General features: G+C 50.5%; 1 protein-coding gene across 3 annotated transcripts in view; it reads right to left on the reverse strand.

Moving 5' to 3' along the window:
• Positions 1 to 27,052, reverse strand: part of pdzd2 (PDZ domain containing 2) — a 41,540-nt gene that overhangs the window by 5,405 nt on the left and 9,083 nt on the right. Inside the window, exons 3-21 of one of the 3 annotated variants that reach the window (XM_062451242.1) lie at positions 22,160 to 22,595; positions 22,007 to 22,108; positions 18,110 to 18,255; positions 17,200 to 17,332; positions 16,145 to 16,357; positions 13,864 to 14,035; positions 12,549 to 12,697; positions 11,633 to 11,752; positions 11,430 to 11,544; positions 11,034 to 11,107; positions 10,614 to 10,839; positions 10,301 to 10,418; positions 9,253 to 9,385; positions 7,126 to 7,207; positions 6,794 to 6,897; positions 6,473 to 6,644; positions 5,338 to 6,158; positions 4,879 to 5,023; positions 167 to 3,161 (exon numbers count right to left, since the gene is read on the reverse strand). In XM_062451242.1, the coding sequence (XP_062307226.1) occupies positions 167 to 3,161; positions 4,879 to 5,023; positions 5,338 to 6,158; positions 6,473 to 6,644; positions 6,794 to 6,897; positions 7,126 to 7,207; positions 9,253 to 9,385; positions 10,301 to 10,418; positions 10,614 to 10,839; positions 11,034 to 11,107; positions 11,430 to 11,544; positions 11,633 to 11,752; positions 12,549 to 12,697; positions 13,864 to 14,035; positions 16,145 to 16,357; positions 17,200 to 17,332; positions 18,110 to 18,255; positions 22,007 to 22,108; positions 22,160 to 22,595 (6,456 nt within the window). The other 2 variants (XM_062451241.1, XM_062451240.1) reach the window with 2 other exon arrangements.

Below are 27,052 nucleotides of genomic sequence, written 5' to 3' on the forward strand. Positions count from 1 at the left end.
TATATAGGCAGGATTATTTTGGTGTGGTAGAATTTCTGTATATCTTATGAATGAGGCGATTACATTGAAAACAGAAGAAGAATTGAATGTATTTTATTTAATTTTGTTTTGGCCATTAAGACAAACAAAACATTTTAATATGTTGATCTCGTTTCCCACTCCTCACCTGATGGACCAGCTGTGTTGGTCTGTTTGTGGTCCGTTGGTTTTCCCCTGGAGGGACCCTCCATCTGCCTCCGCCGCTCCCCGGGTTGACCTGCCCAGGGGAGCTGCAGACTGCAGGCTGCTCTCTGTGGAGGCCAGCTCTGAGCTCCTGGTGGGGTGAATCTCCAGATGGGTTTTAAACGTGACTGTCCCTGGTTCGCTGGCAAAGTCCTCCGTACAAAGCTTATCCAGCTCAGGCATGCTGAGAGCCCTCAATTCTCTCAGCCTGGAGCGGGAGAGGCCGCCGTGCCCGCCGCCGTGGCCCCCGCCGTGCCTGCCGCCGTGCCCCCTGGTCTGCCTGCTTCTCAACACCGGAGGCGTCTGGGGTGGAAGCGGGGACGCCTCAGGGAACACTTTCGGCATCTCAAGAGCTTCGTCACCGGGCGGGGGGGCTTCGCGAAAGCTCTGGGCTGGCAGCTCGAGGTTTATGAGCACCAGGCTCGACGGAGGCTTGTTGGGCGTAGGCGACGTGGGAACGGCGGGGTTGAAGTTGTCCATGCAGGAGCTGAGGCTCCGACGTAGAGAGCGAGAGTCCACGGAGCTGATGGAGCCGGCGATGTACCCCGACAGCCTCCGGCTGAGCGGGGGCTTGGACGGCTGGCCGTACGACTGCACCTCGAAGCACCTGACCACCGGCTTATCAAAGCTGGCCAGGTTCTCAAAGGATTTGATCCGTTGCCGGACGGAAAAGGGGTTGTGGTCCGCGGGCGCGCCAGTTTCTGAGGAGAAACTACGACGCTCCATCGTCTTGGAACAGAGTTTGGATCTGTTCGATTTGACGCTCGTAGCGGTTTCTGTTGTGCTTGAGTTTTTTTGTTGACTATTCAACGGCCCGTTGTTTGTGGGTAGATTGGTCTCAGGGACTGGTTCTACGGATGTCGCCTCTGCATAGCTTATGGTGCTGTTTGTGTTTTCTGGCTGAGGCGTCGAACTGGGAGCATTAGGGGATGAACAGGGATCGGTGCTGGCGTTTACATCGTTGTGCAGTGTAACACCCAGAGCTTTTGAGTCCTTTGAATTCACGGTTTCCTTCCGCGGCAAAACAGGAGTCAACGTAGATGAGAGTCGTACCTCGATGAAAGTCCTCTGGGTGGTCGATGTCTCCGCTCTGTCCTTCTGCTGGGAGACCAGCTGGGTCTCCTGGTCCTTCTGCTGGGAGACCAGCTGGGTCTCCTGGTCCTTCTGCTGGGAGACCAGCTGGGTCTCCTGGTCCTTCTGCTGGGAGACCAGCTGGGTCTCCTGGTCCTTCTGCTGGGAGACCAGCTGGGTCTCCTGGTCCTTTGTACTGGGATGAGGATCGTCTTTTGTCTTTGTGGTTGACTCAGTCGTGTTTAAGGACGTGGCGTTGGTCTTGGTCTTCTCTGGGCAGCGTTTGGGTGATGCAGGGCTGTTGCTCTTATCAAGCTGTTTACCCGTCTTAACGCCACTGGTCAAAGCAACCTTCTTGGGTTGTAGTTTGGGGGACTGGACTGGGGATGCGGCGGTCCTCCTAAGAATCGGACTTTCAGCTCTCACTGGTTTTGGAGAAAGCTGCTCCTGATGGTTGCATTTACTCTTGATAGTGAGGCCCTTCAGTTTTGGCGAGGTGCTCGATTTTTGTGTTTTGTCCTGTAGTTTGAGTCTGGAGCCAGAGGGGGGCGCTGAGCTGCTACTGAGAAGGTTAGCTGCTGTCCTGAGAGAAGGACTCGCAGGAGGGTTCTGAACTGTTCTAGCTTCAAGAGAAGCTACGACTTTCTCTCTCTCCTTGTCTCTCTGCGTTAGCGGAGCGGGTGATCTGACGCCTGATCTCCCCTCGCTGCAGTTGGAAGGCTTCGGCTCCGTCGAGAGGGGGGATGACGGCGCGTTGTGTGATTTCCCCGGAGCAGAGTTCAGTGAAGCGTTACAGTTCAGCCTCCCTCTCCTGTCCTGCCTCAGAGACGTGACGCTGAGGGCTCCCAGCGTGGGGGAGGGGCTGCAGACACTCAGCCGTGCCTGAGCGGATGCAGCAGGTGCCACAACGCTGTCGCAGGTGGCCGTGGCACCATTAACCCGGCACTGTGTAGGCCCAGCAGCCGGCACACCGTTTTCATCCTTAGAAGACTCCTCCCTCCCCTTAGGGAAGGAGGAAGCTTCCGGCTCAGCGGGCAGAGAGGCACCTGAGGGCTGAGTGTCCCGCGGAGCCGCAGAAGGGAGAGGGGTTCGGCTTGTCACGACAGACGAGCCTTTGTTCTGGATGGAGACCGCGGCAGAGTCTTGTACCACATCAAAGAGGCCGGGGTCGTTCGTGTCGAGGCTGGCGGAGGTGAGGGGATGCTGGGGAGACAATGTCCCGTCTGTCCCCTCTCCCGGGGGGCTGGGATGCTGGACTCCACTGTAACAGAGCTCCACTTCCTCCTCGTCAGTGTCCGGTTCCTGGTGCTGGAGGCCCGCCCTCGCCGTGTTGTCGGTGGTGGTGGAGTCGCTTTCAGAATCGCTGTCCTCAGCCATGTCGTACATGTGCTTGGACCCGACGCCTGGCCCCTCGGGGTCCACGCCGTTAGAGAAGCCCGCCCCCTCTCCTGTGACGGGATGGAAGTTTCTGGAGTAATTGTTTAAGAATGTTTTGCCCACTGGCAGGAGGGGAGGTTTGTTTTCTGTGTCTAAAATTGAGAAATTCAGCAGATTTGGACGAGTCGGAGCCTGAGCGGTGCTTTCGTCATGTCCTGGCAGGCTGATGCCGTCTGAGGCCGTAGTGTCGGTTGGGAGTTTGGCAGACGTGCTTTTATCAGGGGAGGAGTTCAGCTCGCTGATGAAGTCGTCTATGTTGGTGACGGGGATCTGACTGCTGTGGTTAGGTTGGGCTGCAGGTGTGAGTTGTGTCTCAGGTGAGGCTCTGCTTCCCTGGTCGTCTGCCCCGTCGCTGTCCAGACCGCTCGTCTCCTCTGCAGGTCCATCACATCCGCCTGACGACATCATGAGACTGGATAATCGATCTACAGCTAGGGAGAGAGAATATTTAAAAAAATGAATATGTATTTTGGGGCATTTTTTCATGCTTTGTTGGACAGTGTGTAAATGAAGTGAAAAGGCAGAGAGAGAAAGAGAGAAGGGGCGGGGGGGGGGGGCATGCAGGGCCCAGGGTAGATTCTAACCCGCTGCAGGAAGGCCTCAGCCTATGTGGTCCACACACTTCTCTGGTGAGCTACCAGAGCACCCCCAGAGAAAGTGTTTTTAGGACTTGTCCCCTTTTTAATGCATGTCACAAAGGAGAGGACACTATAATTGACCAAAATCGTGTGATTAAATAATCCTTCACATTTTATATTTGATGACAATGTGGATTAACTACCAACATCAGCTTTCCCGCTCTCTTCAAAAGCCTCAGAGGGAGCCTGGTTGCGTCATGGCAACAGCGCCAGTGAACCAGTGAGTAAGGGAGTGCAATCACGTAACCGAATCCACCGCTAATATCAAGTTGAAAATCTGGTGAAGAAATCAACATTCCAGCGTCATAGCTTCCCAATGTGCTTTTGTTCTGTCTAGTAACCCTCACTCCTGGATCCAACCAAACAATCCTCCGCTTCTGCCTTCAATGAAAACTTCCGAACCCCAAGTCCCCCTCGGCTGCCTCTGCTGCCTCGGCTGCCTCTGCAGCCCTGCATTCTGCCCTGCCTCGTGTTCCCAGACACCAGCCCGTGTCATGCTGGAAAATGTCAGCATCTTCAGATATGACGTTTTCAGAATGCGGCTGAGTGTAGTGAAAGGCTCAAACGTAGAAATCGATGGTGTTTTGTAAGTATTGTTATACAGTCATTAACAGAATGATTAGAGTCTTCTTAAATAAATCAACTTTATTAAGAGTGGGTTGGACAGGTTGGAGACTTCCTCTTCATCTGTACCAGACTTCCAGCAGGTTCTGTGCTTTCTGTCTCGACTCAACCCTGGAACGTAGCGATCACACCTTGTCACCCAGCAGGAGGACACCATTTATGTTCCGATATGACCAATGCCTTTTACTTTATGGGTTAAAAACACATTCTGAAACTCACACCAATCATACAACCCCGCCCACCTAAAAATCTCTTAAAACAAAAGCGCTATGCAGATCTACTAGCAAGCCATCTACAGCTAGGGGAGCTACTGCTCAGCAAGCTAACACACGAGAAGGGGACAAGTGCTTCTACAGAGACTACGGTTAGCTACTGTAGTTAAATGAATCAATAGTCACCATGGATACAAAGCCAGCTGGCTGCGGGCCTCTGTGAGGTGAAGGGTACTGCCAAGGGGAGGGTAGTCCTAGGTCTTAAGGCAGCGTTGGGGGAAAGACAGACTGGTCTCTTTAATGAATGCCCAGCATCGTGTGTGAGGAAACGAGGTGGGGGAGGACCGCAGACTACTGGAACTCATGTCATTAGAATATTTTGTTTTATCCTGAGAAACTGCTGGACATGACCTAGACAGCATGTGGAATCTTCTGTTGGAGCATTGGTTGTTAGTTTGGTCAGGTTAAAGGTCATTCATACAACGGCATCAAGATAGTTTTGACAAATACGGTAAGTGTGTGAATGAATGATGTATGAATCACTGACACCCACAAAACACCAAACACCTAGTCATCTCATATCTAAATTTAAAACGGCAGCTGACTGGAGCAGGGAATTCTCAACTAACAAGCAACATCTAAGTCCGACCCAGATTCAGTCGTAGGTGACTCACCTGAAACTGGTCTCCTGACTTCCAGGACGAGCGTGACGGGAAGGTTGTTCATGAGCTCACAGATCTCCTGATGACTGGAGGAGCACAGGAGACGGTCCCCGATCGCCACGATCTCGTCTCCGACGGCCATCTTCCCCTGGGACTCCTGGAGGAACACAGTGAACAGGCAGAAATCATATCGTCAAACGCAAAATTCTTAGTATTATGACACTGTGGTCATGCAAATTACTCCAATTAACTCACTAGGTGAGCCATTTATAAGAAGTGTGACTAGATAAAAGCCCTGCTCTCTGGTAGCAAGTGTGACTAGATAAGCGCCCTACCCTCTGGTAACAAGTGTGACTAGATAAAGCCTACCCTCTGGTAACAAGTGTGACTAGATAAAGCCTACCCTCTGGTAACAAGTGTGACTAGGTAAAGCCTACCCTCTGGTAACAAGTGTGACTAGGTAAAGCCTACCCTCTGGGCAGCGCCTCCTGGCCTCAGCCCTGTCACTAGCACCTGGACAGGAGAAGCCTTGATCTCCAGATCCAGACCGAACGACTCGTCCTCGCTCCTCCTCAGTACCACCGTGTCCGTGCTCCAGGCCCCGGCCTCCCCCCCGGCCTCCCCCTTCCTGCCCTGCTGGGCCCGGGGAAGGGAGCCCCTGGACTGGGGGCCCTGGGGGTGTGGAGAGACCTGGGAAAGCTCCTCTGCTTTCCCTCTCTGCTGAGGCGAGTTGGGCGTCTCGATGCTCATCATGCTCTTGACGCGAGTCACGGCCTTGTGCTCCAGTTTGGGCGAGCGCTTCGACTCCAGCTGCCCCCCCGCCTCCCGGGGCCGCTGTGGCTCCTTTACGCCCAAACTGCTGGACACGCCCCCGCCGCACGCCTCCTGGTCAAAGTGGCGAATCGGCATGAAGGGGGAGTCACCGCCCAGGGGAAAGCCCTCGTCCGACTCTAGGGAGCTGTCCCTCGCCCCCCCGCGCCTGTCGTCCTGGCTGTCCTCGTCCACCTCCACGGACGACGTGGCGATGACAATCCCGGAGTCGTTCTCCGGGAAACGGGAGCGCCAGGCGTCGCCCGGTACGACGGCCCTGCGGAACGCGGTTGCCGTGGCACCGGCGTTGTCGTCATCCTCGTCGCTAGGCTCGTCGTCGTAGCAGATGACGCGGCGCTGGCGGAGGAGGGGGCTGCGGAGGGAGGAGCTGCTGAGCTGGCGAGGGGGCTGGGGGGGGGGGGCCTCCCCCGGGGGGGCCGCCGGGCCCCCGTCTGCTACCACGCTGGACACGTCTTTGAACGCTGAAGGAGAGAGACACACGGCTTGTGAGATACATGGAGTTTCTTTTTACAATGTTTGGTCATGATGATGTCATGATGATGTCATGATGATGTCATTAACAATCCTCATTCCTCTGAGTTTCCGGTTACAAATGATATACAGACATTCACATTTAAACTACTGTGCATGGTGTTACTCTTGTCACAACACTGACACTGCTGTAATAAGATAATATGGCATAGCTCATTGGTAGAACTAAATAACACACTGTTCAGAGCATTCGATAAAAGCCTTGGAGAAATATGATTGGATATCCAGTCTGGATATCCAGTACCGTGTTGCTGGGCAGAGGGCTCTTCCAATGAGACGCTTCTGCAGCAGGCCCGCTGGTGAAGCCCCTCCTCCTCGCTGGAGCCCATCACCAAGGGTTCCGCCAGACAGGAAGTGCTGGGGGCTTCCTGTGAGAAGTACTGGGACAGCTCTGCCTCCGAACTCAGGGACCCCTGCTGTATCAGGAGAGGGGAGGCAATATTACAACACAGGGACACGATTTGGCACAGTATTAAATGTGGGCATGTGAGTAGAGTGGTGATGTACAGTTCCGTGGTAGTTGAGTGGTGATGTGCAGTTATCGATGTGACAGTGTTTTGTTTACCCTGCTGGCCGGCTCCAGGAACCTCTTCATGGTCCAGCTGAGGCCAGGAGATCCCTCTCCCTGCCTGGCCTTCACCGTGGGGGACGGGCTCTTGGAGGGGAGACCTGGGGGGTCAGAGGGCAGGGGTCAGAGGGCAGGGGTCAGAGGGCAGGGGTCAGAGGGCAGGGGTCAGAGGGCAGGGGTCAGAGGGCAGGGGTCAGAGGTCACAGCAAATGTGGGAGCCTGAGAAAGTTTACTAGGAAATAAACGGTTTTAAAACATGATGAGATATTACTGGTGTATGAGTCAATGATGGGAATATGACAGGAGGAGGAGATGACAGCAGAACTGACCCAGAGTGTGAGAGGCCTGGCCCTCCTTACTGTCCCTGTGTGTGGAGCGGGCGATCACATCATCCATCTCCTGCTCCGACATCTACACACAAGACAGAACATGCAGGAAAGTTCAGCCATATCCTTCACAGCTCCTGAAACTGCACCTTCCAACTGGGCCAGGCTTCGGACGGCTGTCCCCACTAGGGGGCGATGGACTGGTGCTTACTATTGACACTGACCAAGAATAACACTGACTGTAAACACTGGGTCTGGAAAGAACCACAGTACTGTACACAAAGGCATCAACAACTAACATAATACTTGAAAGAAACTTGTTATGTATTGTTACTTGGCACTGAACACTAATACTATTAGAGCTGTGCATTTTATGCATGTTGTTATGATAAAAGCATTTGATAAATACTCATATAAACTATGGACTTTTGGAAATAATTTCCTTGATGTATGAACCTGATGTCACAGTTTTAATCTAACCTCTGATAGTAATTTAAATACCCTCCTCATCCATCTACTGTTGGCAGAAGTTACCAATAAAAGGTACATAATCACCATGTCATGCATCTTTAGACATCGTATTACACAAAGCAAAACTAGCAGCATGTGCCGTAATGACAGTGTGCAGCCAGGGCTGATTGCAGAGATAGTGTGTTATCTTCTTCCAAATGTGGTGTTCAAAGCTGGCTGTTCCCAGCTTTTGATTGCGTTGATAGCAAGCTGAAAAACATGAAGCCTCTTTACTGCTGTGGATGGAAGCAATTCCCTCTCTCTCCCCTCCCTCTCTCTCTCTCTATCTCTCTCCCCTCCCTCTCTCTCTCCCTCTCTTTGGGGGTTCTTCCCCTCAGCAGATCCCCCACTTCCTCTCCAATTCAAACCCTTCCCGCTTCCTTCGGTCAGCTGACACACACAGCCAATCAGGTAGCAGATGATACTACGCCCCCTCCCTCCTCTCCCCCCCTTCCCCCTCACCTCTGTCTGGCTGGATTGTTCATGCTGGTAATGAGGAACTGGCTTCATTATAGAGCCAGCGTCAAATCAAGTCACACCGAAATTCAAGCCTGTTACACAATTAAGATGACCTTCGACCTTCCTGTGTTGCCGTGTCTGGTGAGACTTCCTGAGCAGGTCATGACAAGAGAACCGTACCTTCATAACGTCAGGAGTCTGCTATATCAGACAGTCTACAGAAGTAACCCAACTCTGCATACGTGTTATCATTTACTAGTCTGGAAGATTTACTGACATGCCTCTGACAATTCCCAGACACTCAGAGAGATGAATGGGGTGTCAGGTTATTGAGGGAGTCATTTTCTATCGAGCTTAAAAGGTTAAAAAACAAAACCTTAGTGGCCCTGCAGGGAAAGTAAAGCTAATATTACACTTCCTGTCTGGGAAACGCTGGGGAACTTCAGAAGGCAGGAATATTCCGTTAGTGACACGTGGAGGGAACGTGTGGAATTCCTTCATTAGGATGACGACCAGAATGAGACCATCAGAGACGCATCTAGTCATCTGAGGAGAAGGAACATTATTGTCTCTCATGTCTCTCTTCCTCCAATCTCCCTCTCTCCTCCACCCTTTCCTCATAGCTCTCTTCCTTCCTTGGTGTCAATGTATTTAGTGCATTTTGGAGAGAAGATTTTGTAAGGATTGTACAGTGTGTCTTACATGGGGGTTAGTGTGTGTGTGTGTGTTTGTGTGTGTGTGTGGGGGGGGTACCTTGGGGTCAGGGTGGGTGTGTGTGTGTGTGGGGGGGGTACCTTGCGGTTGGGGTGTGTGTGTGTGTGTGTGTGTGTGGGGTACCTTGCGGTTGGGGTGTGTGTGGGGTGTACCTTGGGGTTGGTGTGTGTGTGTGTGGGGTACCTTGGGGTTGGTGTGTGTGTGTGTGTGTGGGGTACCTTGGGGTTGGTGTGTGTGTGTGTGGGGTACCTTGGGGTTGGTGTGTGTGTGTGTGTGTGGGGTACCTTGGGGTTGGTGTGTGTGTGTGTGGGGTACCTTGGGGTTGGTGTGTGTGTGTGTGGGGTACCTTGGGGTTGGTGTGTGTGTGTGTGTGTGGGGTACCTTGGGGTTGGTGTGTGTGTGTGTGGGGTACCTTGGGGTTGGTGTGTGTGTGTGTGTGTGGGGTACCTTGGGGTTGGGGTGTCGGCTGATGATGAGACTGACCGGTCCAGGTCCACACTCACTCAGGATGGCATAGGCCTCGCTCAGCGCAGCGTGACGCAAGCTCTCAGAGTCCACCTCCAGGACCTGGTCTCCACGGCTACACACACACACACACACACACACACACACACACACACACACACACACACACACACACACACACACACACACACACACACACACACACACACACACACACACACACACACACACACACACACACACACACACACACACACACACACACACACACACACACCTAAAATCATATCTTCAGGAACTTGTTTATGAAATGTTCTGCTGCATACTTGACAACACCATCATTACACGGAAGATGCAATGACATGACTTGACATGTTTGAAACAAAAACAAACACGCTATCAGAACGTTCCTTCAGCGAGAGAGCAGCTAACCCTGCATCACAGAACCCCGACCAGAGCAGCTAACCCTGCATCACAGAACCCCGACCAGAGCAGCTAACCCTGCATCACAGAACCCCGACCAGAGCAGCTTGACGTCGCACTTTTCGAAAAGGAAAACTTGGCAGAAGATTGTATCCACACACAACCGCCCAGTCACCAGGCTGAGCTTTGTGCTGATCTGAAGGGGATTCCAACATTCCCCGCGTTGGCCCCTGAGTTCTCCAGGGCTCACGGTTCCTGCCTCTCCCTTCCTCAATTACAGCTAATGGGCTGCAGCAGACAGCCAGGAGAGGCATATGAGCGTGCCTGTGCGTGTGTGTGTGCTCGCACATTTGGGCGTGTGAGGCCAGAGAGACCGTGGCAGGAGAAGCTACAGCACAGGGAAGGGAGAGCATCTTTTGAGAACTGTTGAGAACTTTGTTACAGGGGGGGAACCAACTAGTGTACTGGTCCAGGGTCGAGGTTGACAGAGGCTGTGTGTGGAGGCTGGTGTGGAGGCTGGTGTGGAGGCTAGTGTGGAGGCTAGTGTGGAGGCTGGTGTGGAGGCTGGTGTGGAGGCTGGTGTGGAGGCCGTGGGGGGTCTTCCTACCTGAGTCTGCCGTCCATCTTGGCCACAGAGCCAGGGGCCAAGCTGTGGATGTAGATGCCTGGAGCAGAGTTCTCCAGGGTTAGGCAGCACGCACCGATACCCAGCCCCACGCCCAGCTCTGCCCACACACACGCATAAAAAGGAGAGACATATTAGATATTTGGATATTCGGGGCTACGCTTGAAAATGAAATCAACAAAGAGACAGCAAAGGAACCCAGGTTGGATTCGAACCCGTGCAGCTGTGGTGAGCAGCCAGAGTGCCCCCCCTGCATGTCAAAAGAACCGAACAACAACCTAAAGAGAGTGAGCACCTTTGTTGAGCGTGACCTCCATGATGATGCGGTCCTTGGGGCCCGGGCCGGGGGGCCCAGCGGGGGGCCTGCGGTCGGCCTCTTCGGGGGCGGGGGGGACGGGCGTGCCCCCGCTGGAGTTGGGGGAGCCGGCACGGCTCAGCAGGGTGGGGGTGGGGCAGGGGGTCAGGCTGGGGCTGCGGAGACGAGTCCTCACCGTCAGGGTGACCACGCCCTTTTTCAGCTGCTGCAGGGGGGGTGGAGTGTGGGGGGGGGGCAGGATGAACCCTCACAATTCAACATAGAAATCACCTCAACTTATCGATGCTAAACTACAGAGTTGGACAAAGGCTGTTTGACTCAGATTCTTCTTTGTCATTTATGAACAACAAGACCAGAAGCAGCGCGGAGAGGTGAAGGTCTCTGAGGAGGCGTGTTTACCTTGAAGGTCTGGATAGCCTGCTGGTGGGTGAGGCCCAGCAGAGACTCTCCATTCACCTCCAGGATCTCATCTCCTGGTGGAGGAACAGGAGAGGGGGAGAGAGCAGAGAGAGATGAGAAAGGAAGGCGAACAGTTAAAGAAAGCAGATTATGACACACACCAAGTTGCTTAACCCCTCCGTCTTCCCTCCCTCCCCCTCCCTCCACCCTCCTCCCTCCCTCCGCCCTCTCTCCCTCCCTCCGCCCCCCCTCAACCCTCCTCCCTCCCTCCATCCTCCACCCTCCCTCCCTCCCTCCGCCCCCCCCCCCTCCCTCCCTCCCTCCTCCCTCCCTCCTCCCTCCCTCCGTCCCCCCTCCCTCCCTCCCTCCTCCCGGAGGCTGACCCGCTCTTCTCACCTTCCTTCAGTCGCCCGTCGGCCACTGCAGCTCCGTTTGGGAAGATGGTCTTGACGAAGATCCCCATCCGTCCTCGCGCCGAGTCCTGCCCTCCCACGATGCTGAACCCCAGGCCCTGGCGCCACGGCAACACAGCTCTCACGTCAGGCTCACATCATCACAACAACAGAATTTACAACTGTGTGTGTGTGTGTGTTTCTCACCTTGCCCTGTCCTTTCATCAGGACGATATTGGAGATAATGGAAGGTTGGGCCAGTCGCCATGGTGATTCCACTTGAACTGTGCTGAGCGAGCGAGCCGACTTCTTCACGATCTGATACTCCTAAAAACACAAAACGCTGACTTCAACAACCTCCGGTCGTCAAAAAACGAGATCTCTTCAACAACAAACACTCAGTAATCTGAAGTCTATCAAATCAAAACTAAATATAGAGCAGCCATTCCCGACCTTTTACACTTTCCGGCCCACTTGCATAGATCAAATATTTTTGCGTCCGACCAACACATCCGTTCACTTAATTTGCGCTTATCACACATGTTTAACAACACCAGGAGCCAAACACCGGCCAACCTGTAGTACCCTGGTGGGCCACTAGTGGGCCGTGGCCCACAGGTTGGGATCGCTGATATAGAGCATTTCATACCAAGAGGCAACACAATGCAAGAGTTGTTACTGTTTTGTATGAGCGTTAGCATCAATGTTGCTAATAATGTAGCCCAACGACATTGAAAACATGCAGTACTCTTACTGTACTTGTATCTGACACAAGTGATTGTAGGTATAGTTCCATCATGCTTTCAAGGGAAATACCATTTTCAGCCAGCTGGGATGTTTCTTGCATTATTCATCTCAGTAGATAAATTTAGCTCCCTGTGCAGACTGAGGGACAGACAGACTCAGAACCACGAGTGTTTCTGCTGCCAGGAAACACCCTTACCCACTAAGCTGCAGTCCTGCAGCGGTTACCCCAACCACTCCCAAAACCTTCTCACTTCGTCACCACCCCTCTTTCTGACCCACACGCCAAAAGCCATGTCGACAAACCCTCACAGCTAACAAACCAGCCTTCTCCCCCAACCACCCCCATCACGTAACAGCAGCAGGGTTCGATACCAACCTGGCGGACTCCGGCCGTGTCCAGCTGCTGGGGAAGGGAGTGTTTGCGGCCGCTGCGCGTCGGCTTGTCGGCCATCTCTCCGCCCGTCTCACCGTTCTCCACCATCAGCTCATCGTCCTCGCCCACGGACTCCAGCCGACTGCTCCCGCCTGGGGAGAGACAGCATGCAGCCTCAGCCAGCTGAGGTCCACAGAGAGAGAACGCTCGCGTCTAGAACACGGAACGCTCGCGTCTAGAACACGGAACACTCGCGTCTAGAACACTCGCATCTAGAACACGGAACGCTCGCATCTAGAACACAGGGCAGAGTTCCAATCCCAGAGAACACCCTGGACACTTTACTGAGGGCACTCAAAGTGTAAAAGATATTATCATTCAAAATAAATAAGAACACAAGTTTGGTTCAATAATTAATGATAATGTTTTCATTCAGCAGACGCGTCGTTTTTCTCTTTTTTGTTTGTTTGCATCATTCATGCTTTAATAGACAGTTTGTCAGTGAAGTGTGACAGGAAAGGCAGGGGGGGAGGGGAAGAGAGAGAGAGAGAGAATAGAGAGAGAATAGAGAGAGAGAATAGAGAGAGAGAGAATAGAGAGAGAGAGAGAGAGAGAGAGAGAGAGAGAGAGAGAGAGAGAGAGAGAGAGAGAGAATAGAGAGAGAGAGAGAGAGAGGAAGACATGCAGCAAAGGTGTGAATGGATTCTAACCCAGGCCGCTGTGGCCTCCATGGTACACAGTTATCTGGTGAGCAGGATCCTCATCAAGTACTCATCAATGATGCAAACCTTTTGAACCCTTTTTAAAAATATATATATTTATTTAACCTTTCAAAACTTATTTTCGAAACTTATTTTCGAAAAATAATAATTTAAAAAAGAATCAACCTTTCTTAAGTAAAAAAATATATAAAGTTGGAAAATATTTTTCCAACGTTAACTTAAAGAAATCTACATTTTGTCAACCATTAAAAAAAAAAAAAAAAGTATTCTTAAATACAGTGAAAGGACAGGAGAGAAGAGAGGAGAAGATAAATTAGAACATATGTTTACTTAAATAATAAATCTATAATAATATTTTGTTTTTATTTAGCCAAAGAGACATGCAGGGGAGGGATTTGAGGTGTTTGCTTTCAAGAGGAGCCATTAAACAGCGTAGCGTGAATGATGCAGGGAACACTTCACAATGACATCAGGGAGCGGCCTCCTGCTGTCTACCTCTGTCTGAGGAGTGTGTGTGTGTGTGTGTGTGTCTATATATGCATGTGTGTGTGTGCACACCCGTGCTTGCATATGTGTGTATGGCCGAGGTTCCTCACCTTGTGACCGGCTGCGAAATTTCATGGGTGTTGGACTTCTGCAGCAGGCTTTAGACGCCTCCCCCCGGCCTTTATCTTCCCCCCGGCCTCTCTCCTCCCCCTGGCCTTTATCTTCCCCCCGGCCTCTCTCCTCCCCCTGGCCTTTATCCTCCAACTTCTCCTGCTCCGTCAACTGCAGAAGAGGAACAGTGATTAGTATGTGCTGACATTGTATTAAAATATGGACATCCCCTAGACCTGTCCCTGGTGGCCCTGACCCTGGTGGCCCTGTCACTGGAGGCCCTGTCCCTGGAGGCCCTGACCCTGGAGGCCCTGACCCTGGTGGGCCGTGAGGACTGAGGGGCGGTTTCACTGGAACACAGCATGTCTGGTCTGTGTGGGTACCATGTGCTGTGTTTACCTCTCACAGGTCAGACACTTGGTGTTAGCTCGTTGAATGTAACATTCCTCCACCACTGAACCATGTCCTGACCCCACATGGGGGAAGGGGGGGGGGGGGCAGAGAGTAAGAGAGAGACAGAGAGAGACAGACAGAGAGAGAAAGAGAGGGAAACTGAAAAAAGTGGAAGGGATAGATGCTAGGGAAAGAGACAGAAAGAATGTTGGGGAAAAAAACGTGCAGGGCTTAAGGTAAATGTACCCTCCCCTTCCACCATGGCAGCCCTGAGCGCTGAAAACACAAACACAGCAGGAAGCTTATCTTCCGAGTTTGCGTCCATCAGATCTTTCAGTTCACAGGCTCGCCACAAATCGATTCTGAAAATTCCTCCTAAACCTTTTAGTCCTTTCAAAGCATGTTGTGTTGACACGGTCTTAGACTCTTAGACATGGTCTCTGCTCCACAACACCAGCATCTGTTACAGCATCAGCCCAGATGACAGCCTTCAGATCCTAAACTCGGGATGTGAATCAGGACATATTTCCATATCGTACTGTCTGACTAAATGTATTTCCGTATACACACACACACACACTATCTTAAAGCCTTCCAGAAGCTCAGAACACACCACGCTCGTGCTCTGCTCCTCATGGAGACATTTTCTCCCAAAGCCACACAGAACAAGTGAGATTGAAATGTCAGATTACAGGGATTAAGTGACCAGTGATCCCGTGGTGAAACACACATCACCTAGCCCTCACGTACACAGAAGGGAGCTTCTCCAACCAGCAGGAAGTGAGCAGTTAAATAACAGAAACACCCTCCGTCTCCTCGCAACAGCAGCCAGCAGAGCGCACCCTCTAATGAGTTTACATAATCGTGGGGGATGTCTAAACTCTGCATTTTAATTTGGAACAATCTTGACGAGCTGGTGGTTAGCGCGGGACGCGTCGTGCGCTGGTGGTCTGTTCCCTGGCTGTCAGGCTGCCATGGAGACCAGGCCCGGAGACGGCTGTGACACACCAGGAAACATCTCTAGACATGGTCACATGGTCATGATCGATGTAACCATGCAGGGTGAGAGGACAGCAGGTCAGGGGCGAGGCTGCATGCTCTACTGAGGAGACAGAGGCCAGGGGGCCATAGGGGCCGGGGGGAGGCCAGAGGGGCCAGAAGAGGCCAGGGGAGGCCGGAGGGGCTGGGGAAACTGCTCAAGTCATCTCTGCTAACTTGGCAGCACTTTGTTGTGACTCAGGAGGGAGAGATGGATACAGGAAGAGAGAGAATGGGGGAGTGAGGGAGAGAGGGGACAGAAAGGGGGATGTAGTGAAAGAGAGATAAACAGACACTGAGCAAGCAAGAGAAAAACAGAGAGTGGTAGAAGAAAGCAAGAGAGCGAGAGAGAAAAAGAGAGATAGAAGAGAGCTTGTTGTGCAGCGAGTGACCCACTTACACAGCGCTAACAGACCCCCCTTCCCAACCCATCACATCATATCCTTCCCAGTTCCTTCAAACTCTTAATACACACACTATTGAAACCCAATAGCCAGTGGGACTTCCTGGACTGTATGTCTAATCTATGACATGCACATGGCAGATGGCCACCACTGCTAAGAGAACAATCAAGAGGCGCTCCCTGATCGACTGTTTAAACGCTAATGAAGAACGACATTTCGGAGGGAAGCTCATTGGTGGGTAGCTAGCGGATAAATAATTTCACATCCGCTCTTAAAGCAAGGCTGCATCAGCCACAGGAATGTGAGGGAGTCTGTGTGTGCGTGTGTGTGTGAGCGCAAGTGTGCCAAACAACTTGACTCGCTTGAGAGAATGAACTTGAATTAACAGGAGAGAGAGACACAGACAGAGAGGGAGAGAGAGAGAGACAGGTAGTCTGGTACATACAGAGTCATGGCTGGGAAGAGAGAGGCTGCTGGAGGTCAGGTCCTCCCTGGTGGCCTCCAGGCCCTCAGTCCCCTGGCTCTCCTTGGGGAAGGGGTCCCTAGCGATGTCGTCCCTGGAGGAGGCTCGCCCGCTCGGGCAGGCAGCGGCACAGGTGCTGACCAGGTCCGGCAGGCTGGTGGACGGGTACCTGTGGAAGTCCACCTCCGACTCCTCCTGGAGGGAGAGGGAGAGGGGAGGGGGAGGTGTGAGTGTGCGTTTGAGAGAGATGGGGGGGAGAGGAGGTGTGTGTGTGCGTTTGAGAGAGATGGGGGGGAGAGGAGGTGTGTGTGTGCGCGTTTGAGAAATGCAGAGAGAGTTGGTTACACTGTACCACCAGCCTTGAGGATGAAGCACGGATTGCAAGTACAGTAGAGTGTGTGTGTGTGTGAGTGTGTGTGAGTGAGTGAGTGAGTGAGGGGAAGTAAAGATGATGGGGCATTGAGCATTACTGTGTGAGTGTGACAGAGAGTAAATGTGTGTCTTTCTGGAAGAGGAAGCATCTAAAAATTCTCCTGTTGAATTTTTCAGACCCTCCCTGACCAGGCTGGAGTCTCAGTCCACAGAATCCTCCAGAAACACCGCAGCAACATCGGAGGAAATGCAGCACGGAGGCAGGCTTGTCAGAGCAACACTTCCTCAAACAAGCTAAGCGGCTGCAGTCTAGCCAGGGTATTAGAGCAGGGAGCAGTCCAGGACCAGGGAGAGTGAGTACAGGAGGATTATTCACAATTCCTCTTTTGTTACATTTAAACAGGCGGTGGGCTGTGCTGCACGCAGGGGGAGGTTCAGGGCTCTGAGGTGGCGGGGGCTTGGAGAGTGTATAGGGGGGAGGTTTGGGCTAAGAGAAACCCCGTCTCTCTGAATGTTCATGCAGACAGGACGCCCGTCAGCCCAGGACAGGACGGTTCTTGTTCTGACATAGGTGTTTAAACTACAAACGTACAGGAGGGGAAGAGTGTGGAGAAAGCATGTGAGGAAAGGAGAGAGTGTGTGTGTGTGTGTGTGTGGAGCCTCACCCTGCTGGCCACCACCAGCTGCACTAGTCCTTCGGTGGCTCTCAGGATGACCACGGCCTCCTGGTGGGACAGTCCCACCAGAGACTGACCGTTTATCATCAGCAGCTCATCACCTGACCTCAGACGGCCGTCCCTGCAACACACACACACACCTCTTTAATATCCTTTTTAATGGGCGTCAACTGCAACCATTGCTTCAGTTCTGGTGGCAGACGGTTCCTTTCCGTTTTTGTTAAATGAGGCCATCAAATGTCGGCCTCTGGACTAGACTGTCTCTACAAACACTTCTCGTTTAGTCTGAACCCTTCACCTTGGGGGTGGATGAGAGACGTTGTTCCAGCCCGGGTGTTGACCTGGGACCAGATGAGTAGCGTGATCAGGGGAGAGTGAGCGTGTTTGCATGCAGGCTTTGGACGAGTGTTTTTGTTTTGCTTTCCAGACTTTTCCGCCTGTGTTCGGCTTTTAATAGAGAGGGAAGTGAGTCACACCCTTTTTTTTTTCTCTGCCGCAGGAGGGTGAAGTCAGACGGATTGTAGTCAGGAGGAGGTTGTTAGTGAGCCAATGTGTTGGGACGAGTCTGGTGTTTGGGGGACATTTTCTGACAGTGCATTTGTAAGATTTGTGTAAGCTCCACATTAACGCTTGTGATTTTGAAATGAGATGTCTGGCAAGTAGGTCTCATCTTGAGATGTCGAGCCGCTACGAGGCAGAGCTACTGGAGAGTCCTACAGACCAAGTGGTCACAGCTCAGCGTGCTATTGGACGAGGCCAGGACACGAGAGAAGCTTTGAAGCTGATTGCAGCTGCTTGAGTGTGCTCAGTTACCTCAGACGGGCGCATATGCATGAGGAGACACTGACCACACACACACACAGTACCCTGCACATAACAGTATCAATGTACCGCTCACCTCTGGGTGGCGCCACCCTCCTCCACGTGGGCGACCACAATGCCGTGCGGCGAGCGCTTGGAGCCCCGCCCCCCCGTGATCTGGATGCCCAGCCCCTCCTGACCCTTCACCATGTGCATCTTCCAGATGTGGCTGCTCTCCCTGGGCTGCGGGCGGACACACAGAGGAGACGTCAGAGGGGATGGAGGAGACACGTGTGAGAGGGGAGGAGCAGACCCAGAGGGGACTAACAGGGACACAGAGGAGACGAGCAGACCCAGAGGGGACTAACAGGGACCCAGAGGGGACGAGCAGACCCAGAGGGGACTAACAGGGACACAGAGGGGACGAGCAGACCCAGAGGGGACTAACAGGGACCCAGAGGGGACGAGCAGACCCAGAGGGGACGAACAGGGACACAGAGGGGACGAACAGGGACACAGAGGGGACTAACAGGGACACAGAGGGGACTAGCAGGGACACAGAGGGGACTAGCAGGGACACAGAGGGGACTAACAGGGACACAGAGGGGACTAGCAGGGACACAGAGGGGACTAACAGGGACACAGAGGGGACTAGCAGGGACACAGACGGGACTAGCAGGGACACAGAGGGGACTAGCAGGGACACAGAGGGGACTAGCAGGGACACAGAGGGGACTAGCAGGGACACAGAGGGGACTAGCAGGGACACAGAGGGGACTAAAAGGGACACAGAGGGGACTAACAGGGACACAGTTAAGCCATGTGGAAAAAAACAATGTAGAAATACACACAGCAGACAAGAGTGGATCTACAGTATGTGATGGTGCCCTGTCACACCACACCTAGAGTGTGTGTGTAAGAGAATACACAAAGATTGTTCTAAATAAAGTTTCATGATTCAAAGTGCCAGGCTTGGAGGTGTGTATCCTACTGGGATGAGAAGAGTTTAGATCCAGCCTCTCTCCTCAGGGGGACTCTATAAATAACGAGTGATGCACACCTGTGTGTGACAGCTTTAGCTTGACAGAACACTTCACGCACGCACGCACACACACACACACACACACACACACACACACTGCAGACAGAACCACAGTATACGGATTTGTGCACAATTAACAACTTGCCAATAATCTGTAGACGAATATATCTTTGACTAATTAAAGAATGAAATACAATAAAAACTAAAACATTTAATGCTACATTTTAAAACACTTCCTGCTATTTTTTCGTATCAAGAGAAACTGCAACTTTACGATCCAAAACCATCAACTTCACTGAGACAATGGATCAGGGACACAAAAACTATCCTGCAGAAACCCAGAAGAAGCCGAGACAAGTTTGGACCCCCCCCTCACACGAGGACATCGCTGACACACCTGAGCCCTGGCACATCCCCGAGCCAGAACAACCAGCAGCAGCTAGTATGGGGTCAACATCACTTCCAGCTGCCAGTCACAACACAGAATACCACAACCACTACCTCCCTAAAGAAAACAAGCCTACCAGGCCTGTAGGCCTGTGATAAGGGGCCCATTATATATTAAAACACTACCTGATGTTCAGCCTGACAAAACACAGATAATACTGCTACTGAAGTCCTGAGACGTCTGTGTAAGGAAATTGTTAGGCCAGGGACACCTACATCTGTGCAATGGGAAACCTAGGAGGTACGTGTTCAGCCTAAAACAATGTCACAGATATTGAGTGACAATCTTCCAAACCATAACTCCCCATATAGAACACAGTCTTGTTTTTAATAGTGTGTTCCGACACTATAGCTACCAAGCTGTCATTCACACGGTAAGTTTAAGTTTAATTTCCACTTCTCTCTACACCAGTACAAGCTCAAACGACCATCCAGCACAACCAACACAAGACACGCTTAGTACGGGTGTGTCGTGCCTTCAGTGCTGTACGACGTGAAAGGACATGACCAAAACGGGATTTAACGGACAGATACTAAAGTCGTAGAGCCTCACAAGTAGGTTTCCTGTATCCTGATGAGGTGACATGGCCGGCCCTCATCAGCACCATATGATAAGCAGGAGGCCTCTCTCCACCGCTGGGTTGATTACAAAAATCCCCCTCCGGCCACAATAGAGCTCTGAGCTCATGAATACAACATGCAGGGCCTCTCCATTCTGATGTTGATGAGCCCAGATCAAAAGTGTTCAATTAGACGACTATCTAAGTAAGAGGGAATGGGGAAGGGGGTGGGTTACCAGGTTTGAAAACAGAGAGGAGAAGGAAGAGAAGGTCTAAAATTAGAAAAGTGTGGGAGATTTTTGAACAGTGTATACCAGATTCCCAGCACTGGCAACAATCGCGGGTTGGTTTCTGGAGTATGTGACACATAATAAATAAGAATGAATAAAAATGTTAGACGTCTCCTGTAGATGTCAGAAAAATTACATCCTAACATGGACTTTTCTCATGAAAAAGACCAAGATGTCAACCGAACACTAACGTCTTCACACTAGAAAATATGTTCACCACGTGTGTTTATGAGCTTTTCTTCTTTCTAGGGCATCTTTGGGTTAACCAGTAAAACAGCTCCCAGACAAACGGTAAGCAGGTGTTTGGTGTGAGGTGCTGCAGGGTGGAGGCTTGGGGTGCCTGTCCAGGCTGGTCTCTCTCCTGTCCAGGCTGGTCTCTCTCCTGTCCAGGCTGGTCTCTCTCCTGTCCAGGCTGGTCTCTCTCCTGTCCAGGCTGGTCTCTCTCCTGTCCAGGCTGGTCTCTCTCCTGTCCAGGCTGGTCTCTCTCCTGCAAACATCCAGAGAGGGGGAGCTCCTCCCACTCAGAACCCTCACGTTATGAGTCCTGCAAGATGGCTGGACTGGCTTGGAGATCAACACGATTATTTTATTTTGCTTTTTCCGCTTGGACCCCTGAGGGGACGAGATCCTGGTGGTGTCTGTAAATGAATCCTCTCTCTGTGGCTACAGGCTGAGACTTGAAGGACTGTTTTAATTCCTGTGTTCTCGTTCTCACGGTACGTTATGCTACTGTTTTTGACAAGCTCCAAAATAAATAGTCTTGGTTGTGCTGCTAAAAATCAAGGTACTAATTAGCTGGCTGGGTTTTGTGCTTGCTTGGCTAACACTGGTCCCTGATGGCAGACAGGTGACTGGAAGCTTCTCAAACACTTTAATCTGGTGTTCTGGATATTCAGGTGTATCCACACGTGAAGAAAGGCAAAGTTAAAGCGAAAGGCATGCCATGGATCTGGCCTCCATCTTTGTTTTGGCAAGCGGTTAGTCACCACCGATGACTCATGGGTGTGAGTGGAGGACAATGTGTGAAGGATTAACATGTTTTCATAAGATCTGTTCTTTCTGGTCCCTGGCAGATATCATTATGTGCAGTTTGTGTAGTTCACCAACCAATTGTGAGATTTATTCTTGGCAAACACGGCTGTGGCTTCGCATTCCATAGTTTGACTTTCCTAAAAGGTGTGTGAAAGCTACAAAAACATTCAGATGTTGTAGTAGGTTTGTAAGAGGAGAAACAGTGGACAACTTGCATCATAGCTGAACTCCATTGAAAGACCAATGAAATGTATGTAAAATATTAACTCATACGTCCCATAAACTCTGAATGTCACTAGAAGATTATGACCACAGTATAACAGGATGAGTAAGTGGGTCATTCCACTTCTGCTATAATCTGTGGTTGACTTCTTTATGGCAAAGATGGGACACAAATCCCAGCACTTTAAAGCTAGCGTGTCTGTTTTGCAGATGCCTGTATCACCAAGCCAGCAGGGGCACACAAACACACATCTAACTAGACCAATCAAACTGAACCCACAGGTCTACGTTAGAACCAAATCCATCACCGGTTAACAACACAATGCAGCATCCATATAGCTCTTGAAGGGGTCAGTGTTGTTGCTGTCGGATTATATATCGTGATTATTATTCTGAATTACCTGGCTATCTGTCTCACAGCTGGGTGATTCAGCTTGGCAGCTCTCTGACAGGCGGGTGTGGGAGCGAGTAGGAAGGGTCGCTGTTCCTCCGTTCTGCAGGTGCTGGGGAACCCTTCCCCCTTGGATAAGCCCCGCCCCTGCCATCAGCCCCGCCCCTGCCATCAGCCCCGCCCCTGCCACCCGCCACTTCCCCGTGGGCGTGTCCACCGCCAAGCCCTGCCCACCCGGCTTCCAGGAGGGTTCGTCCTGCGATGGCGAGGAGTCACCAGAGGGCGCGGGGTGAAACCCGTTCTCCAGCTCCGGGTCCCGGCCCCCGTCGTCACGGCCCCCGTCGTCACGGCCCCCGTCGTCGCGTGAGACGGAGGCGCGGGACGTGACCCCGAACTTGCGCGTCCGCTTGCCGTTGAGGGCGGGGCTTCCGGGGGCGTCGGAGGAGGTGCTGTCTCGCCGCTCGCTCGCTCGGCCTGTCACGCCGTTGCCCCCGGAAACCCCGTTCCCGTTGCACGGAGGGGGCGGGGCCTTGCGTTTGATCCTCCGCAGCATGATCAGGAAGACCACGCCACCGTTCCAGCACTGGTCTGCCAGGTAACTGTGGAGCACAGAGGAGACGCACATCACACGCTGAAGGGCTGGACAGAAGCACATGAAGGAAAACATAATAATAAATAAACAAAATATAAATCCAATTCTTCATACTTAGCAGGTAAGATAAACAACTTGGAGAAACAACTGCAAAGCCCCGGCTGTCAGCTTCAGCAGGTTAATCATGAATAAACCCTGCCGAGTCCTGCTGCATCACGCCTGGCTGCAAATGCTTCAAAATGTAATTCGAAGGGGAATCTGCATACACGTCTTTATTTTAAGCTACAAATTAACCTCATGAATTCCTCGCTGTAAATCAGTTCTGCAAAGTGCAAGCTAATTTTCAAGGCTGATTTGTGTCAGGTCAGCAAAACAACCTGTTTAAACGGGTACAGGTTGGTTGTGGTTTCAGACTAGATTTAGTAACACATCAGATGATACCATATCAGGATGTACATTTGATTGTTTTAAGCTAATAAATGCTAGTGGTCATCTTACTGACTTGCAAATTTGCTTGAAACCGGCTACTATGGAAAGTGCTTCCATGTTATGTAACTTAGATTGTGAGAGTAGCAGCATGCTTCAGTCACACTCCTTACTTTTAAGAAAGATGCGTTCAGTGAAGTACTGCAAGAGGACATCATTAAAATGACGAAGGTACATTCCCTTTCACGACACGCAATGCACGTTTATCAGGAGGAAGCTAGTTCCAATTTCAACCCCACACAAATTCATAACATGCTAAATAGGGACAATGCTATTGAATTACAGATGTGTTCACACACAATCACACTTAAACAAGGAGAGATAAAAATCACACGATTCAGACAATGAAGACAAATACAGAAAGTCTAACAGGAGAGCTGCACACCTTGAAACAGCACAGAACTACTCAGGGATCCAGTTCAGTCAAAGTGATTTCCCCAAACACGAGTCCACTCTCCCCAAACATCCTTCTGAGAGTGACGCTTGACAGCAGAACCCAGTTCCCTCCTTGCACACCACCCGGCCCTGGTAGCTGGGACTAGTCCACAGTGACGGTGAGCGCATGTTTCCCACAGTTGGTGAGGCAACCCGCCAGAACAAAAGCCCTTGAAGGCTATTCTCCACAGCACACCAATATCCTGACTCGCGACTTTGACAGCCGCTGATGCAACCAGTTCCGACAAAGCATTTGCTTACATCCCCTGAAAGGGTTGGCAGACAATAGTTGACAAAGGCAAAACCTCTCTTTTCTAAATAACTTTTTTTGTAGGAGATAGAAAACTAAAATAAACAGTTCTGTAGCTGCTGGAGAAATGTTTGTGAAAGTCCGTCGATAAACATCCTTTTGGAAAAAACACCTTAAAAGGGGTCATACTAAAGCAGATTGAGCGATATTATTATTCATCGTCATTTGATCAGTCTCCTTTCGTTGAGGATCAATAAAACCTCAAGATTACTTCCAGCCATTTTATAATTGAGATCTTCCATTATAACAGTGAAGGAACTTATTTATCATGAAGAACCTAAAGTTCATTTCATAACAAAAAGGGGCATTTCACCAGTTCATCCTTTCATCTTTAAATCTTTCATCAAAGACTTAAAAAGGACAAAAGGTAGACAGAAACTAAGATTTGGATTATAAGTACACAAACACAGAAACACTGCATACCAACAGTAAGCCGTCACAATATCCATCCCAGACACGAAGAAGAGAAGCTTTGTGATGATTCACCGCAGGTCTCTGAGTGGGGATCAAGACTGCGTGATGATTGCTAAATGACTGGACAGACAGCTCAACTTAAAGAATACTTTAGTTGATAATGACAGGGCTAGGAGGTTGATAAGGGGTAGTTTCAGAGCAAAATCTGCCCTCAAAGGCAGTGTCAAACGCAAATTCTTCAAAAATGCATGAAAATAGCAAAGCAGGTAGGGCAATTAAGGCATAACATTAAACGCTAGATATTTCTTCCCAGACAGTTACTTAAACATCAGTCTTATTTCCAGTGAGGGTACAATGGATGATGCAGATAACAAATCAAAGTGATGAAGGCCAGATCATCTAACTAAAATCTATGTTGTTCTGTGCAAGAATGTAGAGATTGTACCTATGGCAACTGTCCTCAAAGTCTGCCTTTGTGGAGAGATGGAACAACGTTCGAAACAAAAATGCCTCAAAAACGTTACGAGTTCTACCTCCTGAACCAATAGCTCATCTCCACTTCAGACCAAGAATATCACTGCTACTCATCATCCCATCTTCTGTCTTTAATGATGGCAGACACTAGAAGGCACTTGTTACTGATTTGAAAGAAATCAAGAATCAAATTAACTGCCTTTTGCTGCTTCAATATACTTTTCCCTTTGCCTGTCACTGCATGGTTTGCCTGTCACTGCATGGTTTCTGGGTGTTTATTAAGAACAGAGGACTCTTTTCGATGCTCGTCGTTTCATATCTTTGTGACGGAATTTACTGACCCACTTCTGCCATCCCTCCACTTTCTGCTTCCAGTGTTGAGAGGCTGTTATGTTTCTCCAAAACACACTCTACTGCCATGGCTTGTTTCCTGATAGTTTTGTCGGGGGAAACTAACAACGTCTGTATGACACATCCGTAGAGCCTGAGAGGCATGTAGCAGCTTCAGTTGATGTCATTTTGTATCCCCACTATTCCAATATGAGGAACGTACTACGGGGATCCTGAAGGCCTCAGGGTGGACTTTCCCTGAGACAGTAGGCCTGTATGCTGACTCTTGAGCTTTGCATTCTTAAAAGGTTAGTATTTCCCCTGTGGTATTCAGAAATTAAGCAAGAATGCTTTCAACCATCTCTCCCATCCCTCCCTTCCTGCATGGATGTTTCCCTGCTTCAGTTCTGCCAACGAGGGACCCCAGTTTTGGTCTCAGAGACCGAATGAGACTTTCATCCTACAAATCTCAAAAGTATTACATAACACACTGAGGATAGTGACAGTTGGGATTTGAATTTGCTTTACTCTCAATAGCAAGTGTGATTCCGTGAGAAGAAAAAGATGTACTATAAGCAAAACCATGCCAGACACAGTGAGGTAGTCGTCTATGAATTAACTGATCATTACAAATTAACATTATTATTAATACAACAAAGCAAATCATTAAAAAAAAAGTAGCAATACCAAATGATGCTGTCCAAACAGAAACCAAGAGGACGCAGCATGAGACCACCCAAAGCAGGTCTGTGGCTGCTTAACTGCAGTGTGTGTGTGTGTGTGTATGTGTGTGTGTGGCTAATCCACAACATCTCCCAGCACAGTCAGAGGAGAGCAGTGCTGATCTCCAGTCCTACACACTCCCAGAGATCAGGGGAGGGCCGAGTTCAGCAGCATAATGCCTCAGCCTGTCGCTGCCCATGTGTTCGCTACACAAATCTACATCTGATAAAGACCAAACAAGAAGAAAAACAAGCCCTCATCTCAGCACTGGCAAGCAGACAAGGAATTCATCTGCTGTAAAAGCTAATGGGCCACAGTAAAAAGGCAAAGTGCCGACTGAGGAGGCCCTGATGCTCTCAGTCTGATTCCAGACAGTGGAGGGTAAGAATATGAATACACCAAATTAGCTTTCTCATCTAGTTTAGTTTTTAAAACATTCTTTTTGAGTTTACACGTTGGTAATGTAAACATGGACAAGAAAACTGTTTGGTTTCAAAGAGGGCAAATAAACACAATGAGAAATCTTTGTTGAGACTTAATTTGAGACACAAACTGCTCTTTAGCAGGAAACTCATAGCTATCAATCATCCTACCCACACACTGCAGATTTTAGTCCTGAATGAGCCACAATAAACATGTGAGTAGTGTACTTGGCCTCAGGTTCAGACCACAGGGGGTAAACAGCTGGACGATAAAATACATCAACCCCTCCACTTTCCAGAGCGCCGATCGACAGTCCTGAATAGTGGAGAGAAAACTGTGGCAGCCGGCCCAGGAGATAGTTCAGTTTGAAAGCAGATGTTAGTGTTCCTGCCAGAGAAGGAGGAGTGGAACAGGAGTTCGTTTGCTCAGGAAATTTCTCTCATCTCGGCACATGAGAACCACAACTGGACGGACTGCCGATTTACAAAGCCAGGATGCCAACACCGTACGAGCAGCTTTCAACACTGAGCAAACTGACACATGGAAGATGTTTGGGGTTTCTGGTAACTGGGGGGAGAAGCAGCGCCGGTCTGTTACCTTAGGGCACGTAGCAGGTTGGTTCACTAAAGCTCTGAGGTCTGAACACATTCTCACGAGCTCCCACAACTTCCTGTCCTCCTTTTTTGTGACAGAAAAATATGAGATTATATATTCCAAGGTCAGTTCTCATACTTGCTCCTACGTTTCAAAAGAAGTCCTAGAAAAATAGAGGCTTTGGATTTGCTTAAGTGCATTATAGTATACACCGCATGGTAGAAACATGAGTGGAAACAAGGTAATCTTCTTAAATTTGAAGAATTAACTAAACA

This window comes from Osmerus eperlanus, chromosome 25 (assembly GCF_963692335.1).
Source record: "Osmerus eperlanus chromosome 25, fOsmEpe2.1, whole genome shotgun sequence".
Lineage (NCBI taxonomy): Eukaryota > Metazoa > Chordata > Actinopteri > Osmeriformes > Osmeridae > Osmerus > Osmerus eperlanus.